We start from the raw sequence: 23899 nt of genomic DNA on the forward strand, positions 1-23899 counted from the left end.
TGTGCTTGGCATAGAGTCGTAGTGGGACAGGTCTGATGCCTGAAGGAGCGCAGCCTCCATGAAAAGGGCTTTAAGACAAATGTCCTGCTCTTTTTGAGTCCTTGGACAAATGTTTTTGCAAATCCTACATCTCTTCTTCACATGCGACTCCCCCAAACACTTTAGGCAGCTGCTATGGGGGTCACTAACAGGCACAGGCTTGTTGCAGATCGAGCACGGCTTTAAGCCTGGGGACCATCCAGCATGCTCCGTCCCTGGGATGAGGTCTCCAATGGGGAATCTAACTACTGAACACTATATTAAAAACTAACACTAAGTATTGAGAACTATATAAAACAAATACACAGAGAAAACACGCTCTTGCTCTGACCAACCACCACGGGTGGTGAGAAGGACCTGAGAGGGTTTAGGGTCGGCGGTGCCTCATTTACTGGCGCATGAGCATGGGATTCCAGAGGGCGCCAGAGTCAGCCAACCACTAAGGCAAAAAATTCCAACAGTGGTGCACATGGAAGCACACACACCTACAACAGAATCGATTTGAACAAGCACTTGAAGATTTGACAAAGTAAGGAAACTGTAGCTTTGCTTGTTTTGTTTAAATTAAGATGGTTAAAAGCAGCATTTTTCTTCTGCATAGTAAAGTTTCAAAGCTGTATTAAGTCAACGCTCAGTTGTAAACTTTTAAAAGAACGATAATGTTTTGTTCAGAGTTACAAACAACCTCCATTCCCAAGGTGTTCATAACTCTGAGGTTCCACTGCATTTACAATAGCTAAGCATTTGTATATATTTTTATCTATGTAAGTTTTCTAAGTTAAGAAGCTGCAGACCCTGGCGCTCTGTCTCAGACTAATGGCTGTGAGATGGAACTGGAGAGGTGGTCAGTTTGATACCACCAGTTATACTCTTGGTAAACAACATGAAAATAAGCAAGGTGCATGTGTGGACCAATGCATACAGCTAGCAAATCTTCCAGTCTCAGGCACATAGAGAGCAACTTCAAGTGCAAAGCAAGGGACAAATATTCCAAGAACAACGAATGATTATGGTTGCCAGACACTGGCTCTCTGAAATGAGGGGCACTCGCTTCTTGAGCGCCTCCTGCTGCTGTGTGTGGTATTGCAGGCCTTTTCCTGGTCATGGAGTCCCCTGTATATTGTTCACCTTACTTCAATGGCTCCAGTGCCTCCTGCTGACTATCTACCTCTGGCTCCAGACCTTCTGCGGCTCGGCTCTCTGGCTGGGTCACACAACCAAAACGAACCCCTTCCAGGATAGCAGAGTCCAACAAAACTATCAGTGTTTTCAGCCCTTTGGTCATGTTTCCATATGAGTCTTGTCCCCTTCTCAGGGCTTAAGTTAGGCTTGTCCCCCACTTTTCTTGGGGTTTATACCACTTCACCGGTGGCCAGTGGGGTAACCAAGGCCCTCTCACTATTCCATGTTCCCACCCAGGGACATTATACACAGCAGTTACGTATAGCTCTGTGGATGAGGGGAAAGTGGTGGATGTGTTATTCCTTGACTTTAGCAAAGCTTTTGATACGGTCTCCCACAGTATTCTTGCCAGCAAGTTAAAGAAGTATGGGCTGGATGAATGGTGGATAGAAATCTGGCTAGATCATTGGGCTCAACAGGTAGTGATCAATGGCTCCATGTCTAGTTGGCAGCCCCAAGCGGAGTGCCCCAAGGCTGATTTAGTTGGGGATAAGGTCCTGCTTTGAGCAGGGGGTTGGACTAGACCTCCTGAAGTCCCTTCCAACCCTGATATTCTGTGATTCTATGAAGGGTGCGTGCTGGGGCTGGTTTTCTTCAATATCTTCACTAATGATCTGGAGCATGGCGTGGATTGCACCCTCAGCAAGGTTGCAGATGACACTAAACTGGGAGGAGTGGTAGATACTCTGGAGAGTAGGGATAGGATACACTTGCACTGCTACAGACTAGGGACCGAGTGGCTAGGCAGCAGTTCTGCAGAAAAGGACCTAGGGTTACAGTGGACAAGAAGCTGGATATGAGTCAACAGTGTGCCCTTGTTACCAAGAAGGCTAACGGCATTTTGGGCTGTATAAGTAGGAGCACTGCCAGCAGATTGAGGAACCTGATCATTCTCCTGTATTCGGCATTGGTGAGGCCTCATTTGGAGTACTGTGTCCAGTTTTGGGCCCCACACTACAAGAACAAGGTGGCAAAATTAGAAAGAGTCCAGCAGAGGACAACAAAAATGATTAGGGAGCTGGAGCACAGAATTTATGAGGAGAGGCTGAGGGGACTGGGACTGTTTAGTCTGCAGAAGAGAAGAATGAGGGGGGATTTGATAGCTGCTTTCAACTACCTGAAAGGGGGTTCCAAACAGGATGGATCTAGACTGTTCTCAGAGGCACCAGGTGACACAATGAGGAGTAATGGTCTCAAGTTGCAGTGCGGGAGGTTTAGATTGGATATTAGGAAAAACTTTTTCACTAGGAGGGTGGTGAAGCACTAGAATGCGTTATCTAGGGAGGTGGTGGAATCTCCTTCCTTTCAGGTTTTTATGATAAGGCTTGACAAAGCCCTGGCTGGGATAACTTAGTTGGGGATTGGTCGTGCTTTGAGCAGGGGTTTGAACTAGATGACATCCTTCCAATATGAGGTCCCTTCCAACCCTGATATTCTATGATCCTATGATCACTTCTGCTTCCCTGAGCCTCTTTCCCACCTGGACCCTTTATCTTTACCCATTATCTCAGGGTTGAAGTTCTCAGATCCTCTCTCCTGCAGCTAAGCAAATGCAGCCAGAACCAAAGACTGGTTATCCCTCAAACTCCTTTGGCTACAGAGGATTATCTTTTTTTGTTCCTTGGTCCCAGCCAGGAACAGAACCTCTAAGGGCATGGCTACATTTGCAGATGTAGAGTGCTGTGAGTTAAACCCGTCTTCGTAGAGCGCAGTAGGGAAAGCGCTGCAGTCTGTCCACACTGACCGCTGCAAGCGCACTGGCGTGGCCACATTTGCAGCACTTGCAGCAGCATTGGGAACGGTGCATTATGGGCAGCTATCCCACAGAGCACCTCTTTCTATTCTGGTGCTGTGGCTTGTAGGAGGGGGGCAGGGAGTGCAGGACATTCTAGGTCCTGTCCCAATGCCCTGTGATGCATCGGTTCGCATCCCAGCATTCCCTTTGCTTCCATCCACATTTGTCGCCATCCGTCAATTTTTTTGTACGCAGTCTTCCCTTTCAGTCTGCGGGAATAGAGCCAGAACTGCTGAGGAGTATGCTGATGAGTCTTGCCAGCACGTCACGATTGGCAGTTGAGTTATTCCCTATGATCCCAAGTGACAGTGAGGGCTCCGACAATGATATTGACTCGAGTAACGCATATGACAGAAGTTTGCTTGTGGCATGCACGGACATGCTCACCACTGTGGAACACCGCTTTTGGGCTCGGGAAAGAAGTACTTAGTGGTGGGATCACATCATCATGCATGTCTGGGATGATGAGCAGTGGCTGCAGAACTTTTGGATGAGAAAAGCCACTTTCATGGGACTCTGTGAGGAGCTCGCCCCCGCCCTGCCATGCAAGGACACAAGATTGAGAGCTGCCCTAATGGTGGAGAAGCAGGTGGCTATTGCAATCTGGAAGCTGGCAACTCCAGACAGCTACTGATTGGTCGCTAACCAGTTTGGAGTGGGGAAGTCGACTGTTGGAATCGTGTTGATACAAGTTTTCAGGGCCATTAATCCCATCCTTCTCAGAAGAACCAGGACTCTGGGTAATGTGCATGACATTGTGGCTGGCTTTGCACAAATGGCTTTCCCTAACTGTGGAGGGGCGACCGATGGCATGCATATTCCAATTCTGGCACCAGCCCACGTAGCTTCTGAGTACGTTAATCGGAAGGGGTATTTCTCGATGGTTCTCCAGGCGCTTGTGGATCACCGTGGGCGCTTCACTGACATTAATGCAGGCTGGCCCGGAAAGGTGAATGATGCACACATCTTTTGGAATACTGGCCTGTTCAGGAAGCTGCAAGCCTGGACTTTTTTCCAAGACCAGAAGATCATCACAGGGGAAGTCGAAATGCCCATTGTGATCCTTGGAGACCCCAATAACCTTTTAATGCTCATGAAATCCTACACAGGGAGCCTTGACAGCAGTGGAGCGGTTCAACAACAGGCTGAGCTGGTGCAGAATGACTGTGGAGTGTTCTTTTGGCCATTTAAAGGGCCACTGGTGCTCTCTGTATGGGAAGCTGGACCTGGTCGATATATCCTGGTTATATCCGCACGCTGTACCATCCATAACATTTGTGAAGAGAAGGGTGAAAGATCCACTCAGGCATGGAACTTGGAGGCTCAACACCTGGAGGCAGAATTGGAACAGCCAGAGAGCAGGGCTATTAGAGGGGCCCAGTGCGGGGCTGCAAGGATTAGGGATGCCTTGAGGGAGCAATTTGAGGCTAAAAACCACCAGTAATGTCTGGTGCCCTGCACAGGAGTGAAGTGCAGTATTTCCAATGTTAGTAGGAATCTGTGCTTGCTACACTGACTTGCAGTACCTGTTTTTTCCTGGGCTAAGGTATCTTTTACTTTATGCAATAATAAAGAATGTTTTCAAAGCCAAAAAAATCCATTTATTGAAAAGACACGCAACTGCTTGGGAAACAGAAAGGGCAAGGGGGTGGGAAACGGTACAATCACAGATTTGAGTATGTCCTGTCTGGAGTGCTGTGCAATGAGTGCTGCACTTCAGAATGGCTATATTGCATGGTGATGGGGGTTGAGTGCAGTGGGTAAGGGTTGTAGTTTTCAGGACTGGGTGGTGAAGCTACAGGTGTTGGAGGCAGCTGGTGGCAGTAAGAACCCGGATGTTGAGGAAAGTGGGTTGGAGGTGACATGGGGGCACAAGGGAAAGAGTTTTAGGACAGGGGCTGCGGGGGGGCCGGTAGTGCTCCATCTGCATTGCTACAAGCGCCTGTATCGAGACTGCTTGGCGCTCCATGATGCTTAGCAGCCACTCCGTGCTTTGCTGCCGGCGATCCGCATTCTGCTGGCAGACCCCTCCTTGAACTCTCCCACCACTCCTGCACTTTTTGATTTTCATTACTTGAATGCTGCATTACTTCATGCAACATGTCTTCCTTGCTTCTATGTGGCCTCTTTCTGATTCTTTGGAGTCTTTCAACCGGTGGTAACATGGACGGCTGAGATCTCAAGGTTGCATCTGTAAACGCAAAATGCAACACTAAACAGAGGCAGCATTGTTCACACCAGACAGAGCAATGATTCCCCCCGTACTTAAAGGCAAGCACAGTCTACACAATAGCATAATTTGCCCGTCTCAAAGCGAGCATGCATAACCCACTGGAGCCCCAAAATGGTGAGTAAGCACCGGTCAAGCATGACTGATTGTTTCACGGCTGTACTGTCCTCTGGGTTTCTGTGCCTTGGGGAGAGCCAACAGCGGCAGGGGGCCCCTCTACTGAACACTGTTCCCACATTTTCCACAGGATGAGTTAGTCCTGGAAGATATCTTGCTGCTGAGGGTGACCTGGGAAGCAAGGGAGGGTCTACTGCAATTCAGCTTCCACCCTGGCCCATATGCAGCTTGCCTGTGTGCAGCAATGGTCCCTCCGCCCCTCACGGCACAGTGGCGCAGACAAGTTAGCCTGACTGGGACAAGGACCACAGTGATTCTCCCAAGAAACCTGCACAAGTGCATTGTCCAAGTTCTGGATTAGACCTTTGAAGAGATCACCGAGGCAGATTACCACGACGTGAGAGCGCACATCAATGCCCTATTCCGCATCTAGGCATGCATGCAGCTCTAACCCTCCTCACCCCAAGAGCCCGCACTGAATAACTTCCTTCCCAAAATAAAAGCTGCTTACTGGGAACCTCCTCTGGTGTTTGTCCTTCCCTGAGCACCGGCCACTGCGACAGGCTACCTTCCTCCTGGCTGCATGCATCTAGGGATTCTGGGGTGCCTTCCTCCGCCTCAGCATCCTCGCTCCCACTTTGCTCTTCCTCCTCCTCCTGACTTGTTGCACTGGGCTCTGAAGTGTCCATGGTGGTCCCCAGAGTGGAGGTGGGGTCGCCCCCAAGTATCGTGTCCAGCTCTTTGTAGAAACTTCTGGTCGTGGGGGCAGCACCGGAACAGCGGTTTGCCTCACGGGCTTTGTGGTAGGCATTCCACAGCTCCTTCACTTTAATCCTGCACTGCAGTGTGTCCCGGTCATGGCTCCTTTCCATCATGTCCCTTGATATCTGCCCGAAGGTATTGTAATTCCTACAGCTGGAGCGCAGCTGGGACTGGACAGCTTCCTCCCCGCCAAACACTGATGAGGTCCAGCAACTCGCCATTGCTCCATACTGGGGCTCGCCTGGTGCATGGAGACCTGGAAAGATTCACTGAGAGCGCTCCACACCTTGCTGAGCAAACAGGAAGGGAATTTTCAAAATTCCCAGAGAATTTAAAGGGTGGGTCTGACAGTTGGTCACCTGAGGGAAGTAGAGTTCAAAGTGATGACCTGAGTGGCTAGCACAGGCATTGTGGGACACTTCTGGAGGCCGATCAGAACTCACTATAGGACCAGGGCATCCACACTGGTGTCACGGCTCTTCAGCAGGAGCACAGCAAACGTTATTCCATTCGCCAAGGTGGAGTACCAGCAGCGCTGTAGCTGCAGAGTCAGAGCACTCTACATGCCTTGCCAGTGAGGATGGGTAGTGCGCCCCGGGCTCCTTTATTGCGCTATAACTTGCAAGTGTAGCCAAGGCCTAAGTTTGCTGTAACTGCCTCTGTCTGAGCTTGCTGGGTTCTTATTGGCTGCTTCCGTGCAGCCTCTCTAGGCAGGCTTGAAAGGCCCACCTTTGCTGTTCCTTTCCTGGATCAGGGTGTAGTAGGACCATGGGGGTTCCGGAAGGGGTCCACAATGGGTCTAGTTAGTATACTACATCACACGCTCCTTCGTAGCAATGCTGTGCCTATCAATAAAATGTATCCAACTAATTCCCCACCTTTTCAGTTCTAACTAGATGCTTTCCAGTTGAATGATGAAATATGATTTGGGAGTTTTCTTTTTCATTATTTCATGGGATATTCTTATAATTGAAATGGAGAATAAAAGAACAGGACCATCTTAGTCTGATAAATGATTTGGCATCAGTTTATTTAGTAGCAAAAGTGTTCATAAAAGCCAATGCCTACATTATATCCCTTATTGTAACATCTGTTCTATAGATAGCTGTTGATTTTGTCCTCTTCCTACGTTTTAACATCGTTATATTTCTATCCAAATGTGACAGTTTGGGGGAATCTGTACAATTTATGAATTGTTTGAGATTATGAACTCTGTATATGTCTATGTCAGACTGCAAATTCCATTTTGAGTGTGCTTCCTCTCTGCCTTGTCTATTGGCTGATTTTCTTCATTTTGGACTGAAATTCCAGAGGCTCATGGCAAAAGAACAACAAATGAGGGTCAGTGACTTAAAGTGTTCTCCCTATTGAATGGAAGAGCTCTAAACAGACTGGCTCCCAATCAGGAGAACTGGTTTATCAGGAGTGAAAGGTTGCCTTGGCAACAAAGTCACCTGCTGGGACTCTGATCACCTGCTGAGGATGATCAGGAAGTCACTTGACTGAGGAACTGGAATGTTATAAAAAGAGCAGAAGCTGCTCTTTTTGGTCTCTGTTCTTCTTTTCTCCAGCTGAAGTGGAAGAAGCAGCAATAGGTGCTTGATGAGACCAGGGACCCTGCCTACCTTCCTAACACGGATGGACTTCCAAGGGAAGTATGTGCAAAGGAGGGGCATTTCGTTTAGGAAATTTGTTTTGTTCTAAGTGATTTGTACGGTCTTGTGAGTAAGTAAAAGAACAATAGTGTTAGAATTTGTGCAAAACGTCTGTCTCTTATATGCTTTACAGCTACCACGTGGTCCCTGGAAGAGGTAACCCAGAAGGCTCACACCTTTTGGTAGAGTTCCGGGAGAGGGAGTGTTCAAGCAATAGGGAATGCCAGGAACCCAGGTACCTGAACAATGGGTTCAGCTCTCAGGAGGGGATGCCAGATAGTGGGTATGTGCCCCCTGAGATTATGCTTGCGGATCCAAGTGAAGGGCAACGGCTGGGCTCCATTCAGGCTCTGCAGGCTTAAAAACACCCAGAGACCCAGCAGCTGGGTCACATCTTAACAGTCTAGTTGAGTGGCCATCTACCTTAGGGTTTTCTTTGATTACTCCTATTTAAAGGTTAATGACTGATGACGTGTAATGAAGTCTGCTCTGGTGTCCACATTTCTGTAGCAATGCAATACATTTTAAAATGAAACTTTCTTAAAATAAACAATTTGAAAAATTATTACAGTAAGATATTATGTTTATGCATCAGACCCACAAAAATATGTGGAAGTCACAATCACTTCTATTTGGGGGATGCTGTTGCCCTTAGGTTTACAGGATCCAAACCTTAACTGAATCAGTCACAGGTAGGTTGGGCTGTTTGATTATTATTATTATTTATTTATTAATTCTTCTTCTTCACATTCTTCTGAAGTTTCCAAAAAAGATTAGGGCTTTATTGTGCTGAGCAATGTACATACACATAGCAAGAGACATTCCCTGCTCTAAAGACCTTACAGCCTAAATAGACAGGACAGACAAAAGGAGGGAGAGGAAATTTGCCCCAAGTCACAAGTAGAACCTCGAATACAACTTGAGTCCCCTGACTCCCAGTGCAGTGCTCTGTCTATGGGATTACAATGCCTCTCTGCTGCACAGTTCTCTCCAGGTCATCTTGGTTATAACTAGAACTGAACAAATGGTTCAGAACAAATTTATTCAAAAGCTCAACCTTTTTTACCGTTCCTGAACTGTCTACAAACAGAGGGGGCAAGTTCCCCTGTCCCCAGATCTCAGACGGATGAGAATTGAAAGACAACAGGAAAGAGATACAAAACTAAAAAACAGAGGGAGCAATGTAACACATATAAAAGAGGACAAGAGGAAAATCAGTCACAGAGCAGGTGTTGTCTAAGAGCTCATCCAGGATCACCTAACCTAAGGTAAAGAAATTAAATAAATATTGAAACGGAAACACCTCGTTATGGCATTTGATGTTTTAGATACATACTTTTGGCCTAAGTAACTTGGCAAAAACACTGCAAATGATACACTTTTAGTTACTATAAAACAAAAGAAAAAGAAAAAAGTTAGCAGCTACATCTTTGATAATCCATAGTTGTGTAGAGATTTTCAAATCATTTAATTACTTACCATATGTGATTTTCCCTTTTTCTTCTGCATCTATAGCTTTAAAAAGGTCTGTTACATTAAGGTCTGACACACCCAAGGCAGTCTTCAGAATGCAAGCTAAGTTGTTTTCTATTATGGTTCCATTTTGTGATTCATACATCTATGAAATAAGGCAGGACGACAAATCATTGCAAAGCCAAGTACTAATTTTCAGAAGAGCAACACATTTAAAATAATTTTATATGGGTAAGATTTATTTCTGAAAAGCCAAGTTAGTCTCAAATTGATAATGATCAAGCGAGAGCTTGTGGGTGGCCTATCTGAAATAAATAAAGGGTAGACACAACCAAGTCATTTATGAACCACTGTGTACTTAGTGAAAAGATTGTAATTAATCTTTCCCTGCTGGATGCTGAACTGATGATCTTTCATATATAAAGAACAGCAGCTCTACCACCTGAAATAAAGGAAAATGGCAAAGAAGAATAGCCAATAATAATAATAAAATAAATAATAGTAGTAAATCTTTGCACACATACAGTGCTTTCCATGTGAGGATCTTAGAATACTTTATAATCAGTAATGAATAAAGCATCATAAAACTTTGTAAAGTAGTTGATTATCCCCATTTTACAAGAATGGAGGCATACACTTTGGAGCCCTGCTTGAAATGCATTGGGCCTAATTTTCAGACATATGATAAAGATATTAAAAATAACAAATGGGTTAGAGAAGTAGATTGGAAACTTCTTTTCAGACTTCTATTAAAAAAACTGGAGATAATCAATTAAACTAAAAGTTGGCAAACTCTATATGGATAAAAAGAAATACCTTGGCACACAAAAATTAGTAGGTAGAACTCACTGCCGCAAGATTTCAAAGGCCAAGAGTTTAGTAGAATCAAAAAGGATCAGCCATTTTATGGATAACAAGACTATACATAGTTACAACAGCATTCTTGCACTTTCCCCCTAAGTAACTAGTACTACCCACTGCTGGAGACAGATTACTGCAACAGAAAAACTAGTTTGCTGTCATTCTTAAGTGCTCAGAGGCAAATACTGAAGGCAGGGGTCCCAAGCACAGTCAAGGGATATCATCCTGGCAGGATTTCCAGAACCCCACTCCTTCCCTAGCAACTGAAGGAGAGATGGCCTTGGATTCACACTAGCATGCTGCCCTTGGACTTCAATACTGAATCCTTTTCCATCTTTTGGGATTGCTCTGTCTAGCAGGTTTCAATCTCTGGCTGGTTGGCATCTGATAAATTTTTCCAGTCCTAAAGGAAAATATTAAAACCTTTCACTTTAAGAGATCATTCAACGAAATTATATCAGTAACACAATTGACCACACACTAATAAAAGCACATGGCTGAGGACGATTGTGCAACGACACCTACTCAGAGGTTAGCTGAAACATTTTGACAATCCCAAAAAGCTGTGCAAAGATTTAAATCCTCATTTAAATTACCTGGGTTGGGATAAATAATTACAGTGGTGGCAGGGCGACATGAGATTGAACATAACTAGCTTTGGCAGAAATCGGAATGAAGACAGGAACAGGTGGGTGAGAAAGAAAGGATTAGAAGGAGAAAGAGGGAAAATTATTGCCTGTATTTCTGCTTCTTTGAAGACTTCATTTAGTAGGTCTCTCACTCCTACATCCAACAGAACTTCCATAGCTCAAGTCTTTTGACCTTCTAGGGTGGCAGTAACAGGGGAGAGTATGAGCCAGGCCCCTTACAGGCTGTTCCAGTCACCCTTTCTTCGGCTATATCATGGAATTACTGGTCGCAGTTACATAGTGAAGGCTACGTTTTGCCCTTAACACAAGGCTTCAACCGCTTTGCTATTTATAAAGAACACAGTGTATCTGTCCCAAATCTTACTCTTTGAATAAAGAATGAGAATAGAGAATTTTGTGAAAAGTTACAGTAAATCGGTTTATAAATTACAATTAACTTTAATATAGGTCCTTTAAGAATTTTAGCACCAGGTGTGAAAGCTTTTCTTTCTCCCAAATAATCTTGATAACAGAATAATTCAGAAACTGCAAAATTCCTAGAAATCTTGTGTATCGGTTACATCTGAAGCATATTTATCTATTATCTAGGCTGAGCCAGTCCCTCAACCTGACAGTATTAGCCTTCACACTTGAAATAGGAGTTGAGAACCACATCTGCATTGCATAAGAGAAAATGGAGATTTCCTGGACAGACGTCAGGATATGCTTCTACTGGCACAACATTCTGAAGACTCAGAGCAGGCTGCACAGCTGGGACATAAGGATGGTGAAGAAAATTGGCAACATGTAACCTCCAGAAGAAGAAAGAGGAGCATCCATGTACCAGCAATGCAGATACAGGTGAGCAACCGTTTTCATGTTCTCTCCACAGATACTACTGCAGAGAGTGGACTAGGATGATACATCTGAGGGAAGGGAGCAGAAGGAGACTTCACTGATTGGAAGGCATGAGATGCACTGTCCTAGGGATGGGGATTCCACGACTACCGCTCCCAAGAGAAGGAGGCGGGTGATGGTGGTCGGGGACTCCCTCCGAAGGGGGACTGAGTCATCTATCTGCTGTCCTGACCAGGAAAGCCGAGATGTGGGCTGCTTGCCAGGAGCTAGGATTCACGATGTGATGGAGAGACTGCCGAGACCCATCAAGCCCTCGGATCGCTACCTCTTCATGCTTCTCCATGTGGGAGCCAATGATACTTCCAAGAATGACCTTGAGCGGATCACTGAAGAATACGTGGTTCTGGGAAGAAGGATAAAGGAGTTCGAAGCGCAAGTGGTGTTCTCGTCCATCCTCCCCGTGGAAGGAAAAGGCCCGGGTAGAGACTGTTGAATCGTGGAAGTCAACAAATGGCTACACAGGTGGAATCAGAGAGGCGGCTTTGGATTCTTTGACCATGGGATGGTATTTCAAGAAGAAGGATTGCTAGGCATAGACGGGCTCCACCTAACGAAGAGAAGGAAGAGCATCTTTGCAAGCAGGCTGGCTAACCTAGTGAGGAGGGCTTTAAACTAGGTTCACCGGGAGAAGGAGACCAAAGCCTTGAGGTAAGTGGGATACCAGGAGGAAGCATGAACAGGACAGCGCAAGAGGGGAGGACTCCTGTCTCATACTGAGAAAGCAGGATGATCCATGAGTTATCTTCAGTGCCTATACACAAATGCAAGAAGCCTGGGAAACTAGCAGGGAGAACTGGAAGTCCTGGCACAGTCAAGGAATTATTATGTGATTGGAATAACAGAGACTTGGTGGGATAACTCACATGACTGGAGTACCGTCATGGATGGATATAAACTGTTCAGGAAGGACAGGCAGGGCAGAAAAGGTGGGGGAGTTGCATTGTATGTAAGAGAGAAGTATGACTGCTCAGAGCTCCAGTATAAAACTGCAGAAAAACCTGAGAGTCTCTGGATTAAGTTTAGAAGTGTAAGCAACAAGGCTGATGTCGTGGTGGGAGTCTGCTATAGACCACCGGATCAGGGGGACGAGGCTTTCTTCCGGCAACTAACAGAAGTTACTAGATCACAGGCCCTGGTCCTCATGGGGGACATCAATCACCCCGATATCTGCTGGGAGAGCAATACAGCAGAGCACGGACAATCCAGGAAGTTTTTGGAAAGTGTAGGGGACGATTTCCTGGTGCAAGTGCTGGAGGAACCAACTAGGGGCAGAGCTCTTCTTGACCTGTTGCTCACAAACAGGGATGAATTAGTAGGGGAAGCAAAAGTGGATGGGAACCTGGGAGGCAGTGACCATGAGATCGTCGAGTTCAGGATCCTGATGTAAGGAAGAAAGGAGAGCAGCAGAATACGGACCCTGGACTTCAGAAAAGCAGACTATGACTCCCTCAGGGGACTGATGGGCAGAATCCCCTGGGAGAATAACATGAAGGGGAAAGGAGTCCAGGAGAGCTGGCTGTATTTTAAAGAATCCTTATTGAGGTTGCAGAAACAAACCATCCCGATGTGTAGAAAGAATAGTAAACATGGCAGGTGACCACTTTGGCTTAACAGTGAAATTCTTGCTGATTTTAAAAACAAAAAGGCTTACAAGAAGTGGAAGATTGGACAAATGACCAGGGAGGAATATAAAAATATTGCTCAGGCATGCAGGAGCAAAATCAGGAAGGCCAAATCACACCTGGAGTTGCAGCTAGCAAGGGATGTTAAGAGTAACAAGAAGGGTTTCTTCAGGTATGTTAGCAACAAGAAGGTGGTCAAGGAAAGTGTGGGCCCCTTACTGAATGAGGGAGGCAACTAGTGACAGAGGGTGTGGAAAAAGCTAACGTACACAATGCTTTTTTTGCCTCTGTCTTCACAAACAAGGTCAGCTCCCAGACTACTGCACTGGGCAGCACAGCATGTGGAGGAGGTGACGAGCCCTCTGTGGAGAAAGAAGTGGTTCAGGACTATTTAGAAAAGCTGGACGAGCACAAGTCCAAGGGGCCGGATGCGCTGTATCCGAGAGTGCTAAAGGAGTTGGCTGATGTGATTGCAGAGCCATTGGCCATTATCTTTGAAAACTCATGGTGATCGAGGGAGGTCCCGAATGACTGGAAAAATGCTAATGTAGTGCCCATCTTTAAAAAAGGGAAGGAGGAGGATCTGGGAAACTACAGGCCAGTCAGTCTCACCTCAGTCCCTGGAAAAATCATGGAGCAGGTCCTCAAGGAATCAATTCTGAAGCACTTAGAGGAGAGGAAAGTGATCAGGAACAGTCAGCATGGATTCACCAAGGGCAAGTCATGCCTGGCCAAGCTAATTGCCTTTTATGACGAGATAACTGGCTCTGTGGATGATGGGAAAGCAGTGGACGTGTTATTTCTTAACTTTAGCAAAGCTTTCGATACCGTCTCCCACAGTATTTTTGCCAGCGAGTTAAAGTAGTTTGGGCTGGATGAATGGACTATAAGGTGGATAGAAAGTTGGCTCCATGTCTAGTTGGCAGCCGGTATCAAGTGGAGTCCCCAAGGGTCGGTCCGAGGGCCGGTTTTGGTCAATATCTTCATTAACAATCTGGAGGATGGCGTGGATTGCACCCTCAGCAAGTTTGCAGATGACACTAAACTGGGAGGAGTGGTCGATACGCTGGAGTGTAGAGATAGGATACAGAGGGACCTAGACGAAAGACAGGATTGGGCCAAAGGAAATCTGATGAAGTTCAACAAGGACAAGTGCAGAGTCCTGCACTTAGGATGGAAGAATCCCATGCATCGCTACAGACTAGGGACCAAGTGGTTAGGCAACAGTTCTGCAGAAAAGGACCTAGGATTTACAGTGGACGAGAAGCTGGATATGAGTCAACAGTGTGCCCTTGTTGCCAAGAAGGCTAACGGCATTTTGGGATGTATAAGTAGGAGCATTGCCAGCAGATCGAGGGACGTGATCGTTCCCCTCTATTTGACATTGGTGAGGCCTCAGCTGGAGTACTGTGTCCAGTTTTGGGCCCCACACTACAAGAAGGATGTGGATAATTTGGAGAGAGTCCAGCAGAGGGCAACAAGCATGATTAGGGTGCTGGAGCACATGACTTATGAGGAGAGGCTGAGGGAACTGGGATTGATTAGTCTGCGGAAGAGAAGAATGAGGGGGGATTTGATAGCTGCTGTCAACTACCTGAAAGGGGGTTCCAAAGAGGATGGATCTAGACTGTTCTCAGTGGTAGCAGATGACAGAACAAAGGAGTAGTGGTCTCAAGTTGCAGTGGGGGAGGTTTAGGTTGGATATTAGGAAAAACTTTTTCACTGGAAGGGTGGTGAAGCACTGGACTGCATTACCTAGGAAGGTGGTGAAATCTCCTTTCTTAGAGGTTTTTAAGGTCAGGCTTGACAAAGCCCTGGCTGGGCTGATTTAGTTGGGGATTGGTCCTGCTTTGAGCAGGGGGTTGGACTAGATGACCTCCTGAGGTCCTTTCCAAACCTGATATTCTATGAGTCTATGACTCCAATTCAGAGATAGGGTGGGGCTGGGGTGGGTACGAAGGGTACAGTTTAGGTAAACACAATGGATGGAGGAAAAGCCTGTGTGGTCTGGGTGTGGGTATTGGCTATGACTGAGTTGCCAGTATCCTTTGCAGGACAGGTGACTGCAGGTGACCACCCTCCTTGGTGAGTCCCGAAGAGGCTGCATTCTCCTGAGCTGGATGACCCTAACTCAAGAGATGAGGATAATGCTCCTTTGTCCTGCCCTGTGGCACTAGGGTGGGAGCGTTTCTTTTTTATTGATTTTAGTCAAGAAATCCCAGCCTCGCTTGCAGTGGATGCCTGAGACACTGTGTCTTCTAATCCCATGACAAAATTAGTTGGCGGGGGGAAGGGGGGATATCGATTGGTCCCCCCGTATGTTGGAAGTATATACTGCTCCTCCCTCTGTCTGTGTCTCTGCCCCTGAACTGAGCTTCAGCTCCGTGTCAATCTCCTGACTCCCCTCAGAACTTCCCTCTTTGTTATCAGTCTCCACCTCCAAAAGAACAATGTTGGGTTCACTTAACTCCTCCTCCTCTTCTGCTGTACTCAGGCCCCCCTGTTCTGTTTGAGAGTGACCTATCACTTCAAAATAATCAACTTCCTCATTTAACTTCCCCTGCTGCAGCAGTCTCTGACTGTTACACAGCACTAGGCTGTGGTCTCCTGTTTCTGCTATCTTCTTTTTCCTGGTGCTGGTAACTGGTTCTGGGGGTTAGTCTGTCCCCTGTGGTTCCACCATGCCAACAGGAACCACTGGTTGGCTGCCTACCTCCTCGGTATCTCTCTGTGAGACAGCCTGCGCTTCTCTGTATTCTCTCTCTCCTGTGGCTAAAATGCTTCCTTTAGCCCCTGGCTCCTGCAACCTCCAGCACTTGTTGGTTCACCTGGTCTTTCCATAGTATTACAGACACTCTCTAACCTCCTAATCAACTCCAGCAGCAGTTCCCCGTCTGCCTGGTAGCCTTCCAGTGACCTTGAGCACACAGAAGCCTTAGCCTGACAACAATGCGCTGTGTCCCAAACATCCTTTGTTTGACTCTGACTTCACTCTAATATTTTCTCCAATTCCTGTCTCTTAGTAAAGAGTCAGCTGTTCCCCTGTAGAGGAACGCAGCTGGACTTTTGACTGCTGAATAACTTTTCTCTCTTCCTCAAGAGCCTGCGGTGTCTGGCTAAGCTGATCCACCCTCCTTTTCAACTTAAGTGCCAACGTGTTACATGCCACAAACATACATTAAATCAGTATCCCTTTCAATTCTCTAGACTTCCTTCCCTTTCTTTTGCCTGCTTCAACCTCAGACACCTGACAACATCCCATGGGTTGGGATGCTAAAACACTGCTTGACTGTCCTTCAACTGCATCAAGTCTCCTTCATAACTCTTAACATTCCTTTTCACAAGTCTCCAACACCTTGTTGAGGGCGACCATGACTTGGTCTCCAGAAGTCTCGGCTGACTCCCCTCCCAATTCCCTAGCTAATAAGCTTTATCTCACTCACTGAATTCAAAGTCTGCACAATAATTAGCACATAATGTGGACACGTCCCTTCCAAAATGGTAAACCTCTTACCTAGTTAACCGGTTACAACATTTACTCTACTCTGAACAGTCCCAAAGGCTAAACTGGCTCCATGCTTAGTAGAAGGTAGGCAAGTCCAGAATTAACCTGTAGAAGGATGGGGGTTACTTCCCTCTCTTCCCTTGTTGGCTACTGTGCTCTAGCAGCTCCAGAGGCATTTACTCTGCTTGGGCCCACCAGGCACTGTGGCAGCTAGGGGTAAGATGGCACAGTCTTTCCACAATGTATGGCTCAGGGCTGCAGTCTGGAGGAGCTGTGGGACTTTTGTTAAACTCTGTCAGACTACTCACACATCTGGACAGGTGCCAACCTACTGTGGCCTATTGGCAGCTAAAATAAAATCAGCTCCCTTGCCACCTCAAAGTGCGGGTCACCAGGCCCTGATGCTACTGCTTATTCAACTTTAGGTACCTTTACTTAGTTTCACAACACAACACAACTTACAAAGCCACTTTAACACATGTATAAAGCTTCAAACCGCATAAAATTTGCCCCACTCTTACTGATTATATTCATTTTAAAAATGTCCACTTAGTCACTGATTACAATTCGAGGGTTTTAAAAGGTTCTAGTCTCAGAATCAGGCACAACAGAATTAAGCTCAATATCTGGTTGGGAACCCTGATGTACACAGCAGCAATACTCATACTGAGGGTAGAGCAAAATTTAAATACATTTAGTAGCATAATTAGTAAAAACACAAAGGCTTCAACCCAAATGGAGGCATAGTTATAGTACAGTATGAATGGTGTCCTGTACCATCCCTTACATATAGCCACAGTCCTCTCATGGAAACCTAGTAGTGGGAGACAGGTTGTGTTCCATGATGGTCCAACCCTGCCTCTGGCATGTGAAACAAGTCTGATGGTCAAGAATTCAAATCTTACGTGGTGGTTTGGCCTGTTATAGGGCCTTGTGACTGCCATGAATATTCATATAAACATCTGGCCTCCTTTGTCCATAACTGACTGACTCACTCTATTCTATAGGTTAGTATATTAATGATCTCAACTCATCATATATGTCAATTTGTTGCCAAGGCAAATTTGTGGTTACACACCTGCTGATGTTCCTATCCTAAAATGTCCAAAAGCTGGTGTCAGTTCATATTCCTGCAGTTACCTGGTATCACTTTACATAAAAATACCCATACCATAATATTTCCAGTTCCCCAGTAACTTGGGGTCACTGTTGCGTAACTCACTTATGCTAAAACTCATAGACCTCAAAGCCTTATGCTAACTGCTCAGGCTAGATTACAGGATATAGGCCTAGAGGTTTCTTGTGTTACAGCTACATAAAGCACCTTTAAGCTAGCTCTGTGGGCTACAGATCTTTTCTCAATGCTAGAAGCAAAGCACTGGAAGTTTCTCATTCAGTCTGCTGTCAGTTTGCCCCACCAGAGGAAATTCTGATCTGCCACACTGTGATCTATGCATTACTTATGAGGAACTAGAATGGATTCACTCAGTGTCTGCCAAGTGCACAGCAACTAGGAAAGTCTTGTAGGACAGAGTCCACTCATGCAGCTGCAGGAGTTTCTCACACAGGGGTATGACTGCTACCTCCCTGCTTATAAAACATGGTGGCCTAATTGTCCTTTGACTCAGGACCTTTCAGAGACCTGGTAGCTTAAAAGTCCTCAGCATGTACAGGACAGCCTCATCTCCAGAACTACTATGTGCAGCAGCTACTCCTGGAAAGACTATGTCCCCTGGATGTGAAAACTTTCTGTGTGATCTCATCAGACCAGACACATCCATAGTCACCACAATATAGACCAGAAGTTTTTTGGACATCCAATCCTAGTGGTAGATTGTCCCTGATTGCTACCAGACCTGAGAAACCTTAAGACTTATTAGGATGCAACACAAAGAATCTCTGATATTTGATTCCATTTGAATCTCAAAAAGTCCACTGAAAGCACCCCATTTGGAAATGTATCAAGGGAACAATGAAGTCAGCCCTGTTACGGCCAGCAGTCACAACATAGCACGGGCTAAGCCAGGGGTGGGCAAACTATGGCCGCGGGCCAGATCCGGCCCCTCAGGGCTTTGGATCCGGCCTGCGGGACTGCCCCCCGTGGTGCTGGAGGCCCCGTGCCGCTCTCAGAAGTGGCTGGCACCACGTCCCTGGGGCCCCGGGTGGGGGGCAGAGGGCTCCGTGCATTTCCCTTGCCTCCAGCACCACCCCTCACAGCTCCCATTGGCCGGGAACAGGGAACCGTGGCCAATGGGAGCTTCAGGGGAGGTACCTGGAGGCATGGCAAAGGCAGCGCGCAGAACCCTGTGCCACCCCGGAGCTGCTTTAGGTAAGCGGCGCCGGGCTGGAGCTCAAACCCCTCCTGCACCCCGCTCACCAATACTCTGCCTGCACCTCGCACTGCTTGTGCACCCCAACTCCCTGCCCTGAGCCCCCTGCCTGCACCTCGCAGCCCTCCTGTCCCCCAACCCCCTGCCCTGAGACCCCTGCTACACCCCGCAGCCCTCCTGCACCCCAACCCCCTGCCCTGAGACCCCCGCTGCACCCCAACCCCCTGCCCTGAGCTCCCTCCCGCAGTCCCCATGCCTCCTGCGCTCCTGCCCTGAGCCCCCTCCTGCACTCCAACCCCCTTCCCTGAGCCCCCTCATACACCCCGCATCCCTCCTCTGCCCCAATCCCTTGCCCTGAGCCCTTTCCTGCACAGTGCACCCCCTCCCACACCCCGCACTCCCTCCTGCATCCCAAACCCCTGCCCCAGCCCTGCATACAATTTCCCCACCCAGATGTGGCCCTCGGCCCAAAAAGTTTGCCCACCCCGGCTTAAGCGGTCACCTGCTGTCTCTTGTTTAATCTTTTTGCCAGAATGGAGATATCTTGGATTCTGTGCCAGGGCAGGAAAGATTACAGTTTTGAGTACAAAGCTCTACTAGACATACCTAATTTCTAATAGGAATAAATTAGGACTTTGGGAAGTTTATTATAAAACCTAAGGATTTCAGCACCTTGATGGTGACATAACTGACCCTTTTAATCTCTCCCAAACCCTGCCCATCAATCATCTGAGTAAGGAAATGTGGATTTACAGCTTTGACAAGTAGGATATGACTGCTTCCCAGTACTTCATGAAAACAAAACATTAGACAAAAAGGGGAAAAAAACCAAAAATTGACAATCTGAAATGCTTGCCAAGCACTGGAAATATCTCTGTGTGTGTGTGCCTGAAAGTCCAAAGTCCACACCGACTTTCTTAAAAAAAAAAAAAAAAAAAAAAATTGTGCTGGCTACCAAAATGATTGTCTTGATTTTTTAATTTTTTCTGCATACTAGTTCAGTTCCCCAATATCTGAGATTGGCCAGTGCCCTTCTGCCTTTTTGACAATCAGGAAGTAACTAGATTAAGGCCCCTTATTTCTTTTGCACAATGTCATAGGCCTGATGGCTGTCTTTACTAGGAGGGATTTATTTCATGCAACAGCACTTCCTCATATTGAGGTATCTAAGAGAATCACAGGGCTGGGGAGAACTGGAAAGTTGTTTTCATTTTCAAAAAAGCTGAATGTATTGCCCAACTGAACAGTGCTCAGGACCCATGTTTCAGTGATGATTGGTGGGGGGTGAGGGAATCACTGGGGCTAAAAGCCTCAAAAAGTCTGATCTTGAGATAGAGTTGGCAGGCTGTCCATATGTGCCAGAACCCCTCCAAAGCATTTTGAATTTTAATGCTTGGAAAAATGGAGCTTAAGAGCTTTTGCCTTATGTTAGTGGTGATGAGGCCAAGTGTCTTGACAATGGGGGCACTGAGCTCCCTTGAAGTTAGTCATAGATATGAAGGATAGCTTTCGAAGAGAAAGCTTTTCCCCCTCTCTCCTTCAGAGGAAAGTCATGAGGGATGAGAGAGACTTGAAAGAATGTAATAAGGCTTTAGCGTATTTTGAATTTTGTTATGATGCTTCTATCTTCTCCCAGTCAAGCTCTCCCTGCTATATGGAAGCTCCTTGAGCTTCTTCTGGACCTATAATCCACATGCCTACAGCCAAGACCACCCCTGTGGAATTCCACCCCTGAAGTAGCAGCCCCTGCCATGCTGACATCAAAGGCCATCCAAACTTGATACTAGGCCACGTCTACACCCTTCATAAGATTCTTGAGTTTTTGTGTTTGTTTCTCCCTAGGGAAAAGGATTAACCCAGGGAAGACCTTCACAGTTTACATGTGTAAGCCTGGTAATCCACAGTTCTGAGGCGGCAACTGCAGACTGATAAACCGTTTTTGAAATGGATTTCAGTTTTGCAGGTCTAAAATCTGAGGTGCACAGCACTGAGCAGAGCCCTATAGTTATAACCATCTCAAAGCACCAGGCTCCGTCTTCTTTGCAGAGGCTACATCTCATCCAAAGTACTTGAATTCAGTACCACCAACTTTGAATAGTGGAAATAAAAAACAAGGACTTTGAGGAGCTTTGAGGATATAACTGTGCTGGGTGCTCTGGAATTAAGGCTGCCTCACTGGACCTTGCAAGGGGAGGGTGTGACGTTATCGGGGTAAATATGACCACGTAGATCATTGTTGTTACCACTGGCATATAATTACAACAAATCTTGTTTCAGAGTAACAGCCGTGTTAGTCTGTATTCGCAAAAAGAAAAGGAGTACTTGTGGCACCTTAGAGACTAACCAATTTATTTGCGCATAAGCTTTCATGAGCTACAGCTCACTTCGATGAAGTGCCACAAGTACTCCTTTTCTTTTAACAAATCTTGTATAAATTATGTCAAGTAAGGTGTCTGTGGAAAGATTATGATTTGCTGAATATGATTATGCTATTTGTATTCATGTATCATTTTTGTATTTGAAATTACGAGCATTGGCTATATACCTGTATTTCAAATACGTTTGTTCCTGGGGTAACGTCCACAAGGTATTTAGCCTGCACATCTTGAAGGGACTATTCAAATTAAGTGGCTCATTAAGGAATACTTAACTCACAATGGACCATGGAAGATGCCTATCTACATTTAATGGACTTTCCTACTATGACTAAGTAAAATCACGCATAGACATGGGACTTGCCCATGTGACTCCAAACACAATCTTGCTACCTGTAATTTTCCACTAGCTTTGCTGAGGGCTTTGTTTGAAACAATGGCTTGCCCTCCACATGCCAGAAGCTATAAAAGGCCCAGGAAACATGTCCATTTTGCCTCTTTCCTTCTTAAGCCTCTGGACTATAAACTTATACTAATGGGAGCATTCTAACCAAAGGACTGAGGACCTTCCAGTGATTTGGAAGCAACCAGAGACTTGACTTAAGCCAGCAGTTTATTCCATCACTGCTACAAGCCTGATCCAAGAACTTTGCAATTATTGTATGTATTCGATTCCTTTAGCCAATTTTAATTCATAGAATCATAGAATATCAGGGTTGGAAGGGACCCCAGAAGGTCATCTAGTCCAACCCCCTGCTCAAAGCAGGACCAATTCCCAGTTAAATCATCCCAGCCAGGGCTTTGTCAAGCCTGAGGGCTTTGTCAAGCCTTTAATTCTCACCTTTCTTTCTTTCTCTCCTTCTTTCTTTTTATAAACAAACTTTTAGATGTTAGATACTAAAGGATTGGCAACAGTGTGATTATTGGGTAAGATCTGAGTGGTATATTGACCTGGATGTGTGGCTGGTCCTCTGGGATCAGAAGAACCTTTTATGTGATGAAATTGGAACCACCCATCTTTAAGTCTAGTGTTTTTGGTAGTGATACAAGCACCGGAATACCTAAGGGAACTGCTTTTCTGACTTCTTGTTAGCTAGTGTGGTGAAACAGAAGTTTACTTTTGTTGCTTGATGGTATATCTTATGGGAGAATAACCACTAGTTTTGAGGTGTGTCTGCCCTATTTCTCAGCAGTTTGTCCTGAATTTGGTATTCTGAGTTGTGACCCATGAAGGCATGGTTACAGTGGTGTGATCAACAGAATCCACAGAACCAGGTCAGTTAAGCTTTGGATCAGAACCCCATACTTTTGAAATTTTATATTGAGAGTTTTAAAGGTTAAAGATCAGCGACCATGAGCCAGATGGCATCAGCAGAAGCAATCAAACTGCAAGCCCCGAGAGCCTGTTTCCTGAACATGAACAAAGACTGACAGAACTTAGAATGCAAGAGAAGCAAGCCTTGGCCCATCTGGAAAAAGAAGCTGCAGAGAGAGCCAAGCAAGCTGAAGAGAGAGCCAAAGAAGCTTACTGGAGACAAATGCAACGGCTAGCTGCTGAGGAGAGGGCTCACCAGATGCAACAAGTAACTGCAAGACTTAAGCTCCAAATCAAAAAAGCAATGGAAGAACAGCAGAAACTGTATCTTCTTGGAAGTCCAGTTTATAACAATGCTGGTATGTTGTACGACTCTAAGCAGTTGTCTGTCATAACCAATTGTGCTATGACCAGGTTGGGAAGTTGGAAAATAGATGTTTGTACAAAAAAGCAGTTTGTATGTAAATTAAGTTTCTGAATGTTTATCTACAATCTCAGAAGTGAATCTGGAATTAGATGAAGCAGAGAGAGAACTCATTGATCACGAAAATGTTTCTTAGAGCAGATTAAAGTTGATGGTCAGGTTAAAGCCCTAATTGAGGAAGAAAAGGGTAGATTTTTTTGTGGGTGAAGGATTGTTGGCAATTGAAGTTTGTGAATGTAAGCCTGAACAAGGTAGAAGTAATTTATTTAAAGTAGCTCAGTGTAATGAGACTATATGTGGAGAATAGCAGTTTATCTGTTGGAACTGGCAACTTGACTGTTAAGGAAGCTGTCTCACTTTCGAAGTATATGTCTGCAGTCAGCCATGGGTGCTGGGACAAGGGAAAGGATATCTCCAATTGCTTGTCTATTGAGAATAGCAGCATGCCTGCTGAGAAAAAGTTTTTCTCCAATTCCTTGTCTGTGAAGCAGACAGAAGTTTGTCAGCCTCTGATGGCTGAAAATTTATCAGTTGCCTCAGAGTTGGTTCTGGATTTAACTAAAGCCCAGGAAGAAAATGTTCCTAAGTTTGTGTCTGCTAGGGAGAATGACACTGTAACTAGGTTGTACCCAGTTAATGTCCTAATAAAGTCCCAGGAACCAAGTGA

General features: G+C 45.9%; 1 protein-coding gene across 1 annotated transcript in view; it reads right to left on the bottom strand.

Annotated features, from left to right (window-relative positions):
* Positions 1–4620: 4620 nt before the first annotated feature.
* The window catches only part of LPCAT1 (lysophosphatidylcholine acyltransferase 1), a gene marked incomplete at its 5' end in the record, with an annotated part of 126999 nt that continues 107720 nt past the window's right edge, over positions 4621–23899 (bottom strand). Inside the window, 3 exons of the mRNA XM_084621098.1 lie at positions 4621–5207; positions 5875–6381; positions 9260–9398. Coding sequence (XP_084477224.1) covers positions 4903–5207; positions 5875–6381; positions 9260–9398 — 951 coding nt within the window. The 3' untranslated portion in view covers positions 4621–4902. The remainder of the gene's footprint in view (positions 5208–5874; positions 6382–9259; positions 9399–23899) is intronic.

This window comes from Lepidochelys olivacea, assembly GCF_965140295.1.
Source record: "Lepidochelys olivacea isolate rLepOli2 genome assembly, chromosome: 2".
NCBI lineage: Eukaryota > Metazoa > Chordata > Testudines > Cheloniidae > Lepidochelys > Lepidochelys olivacea.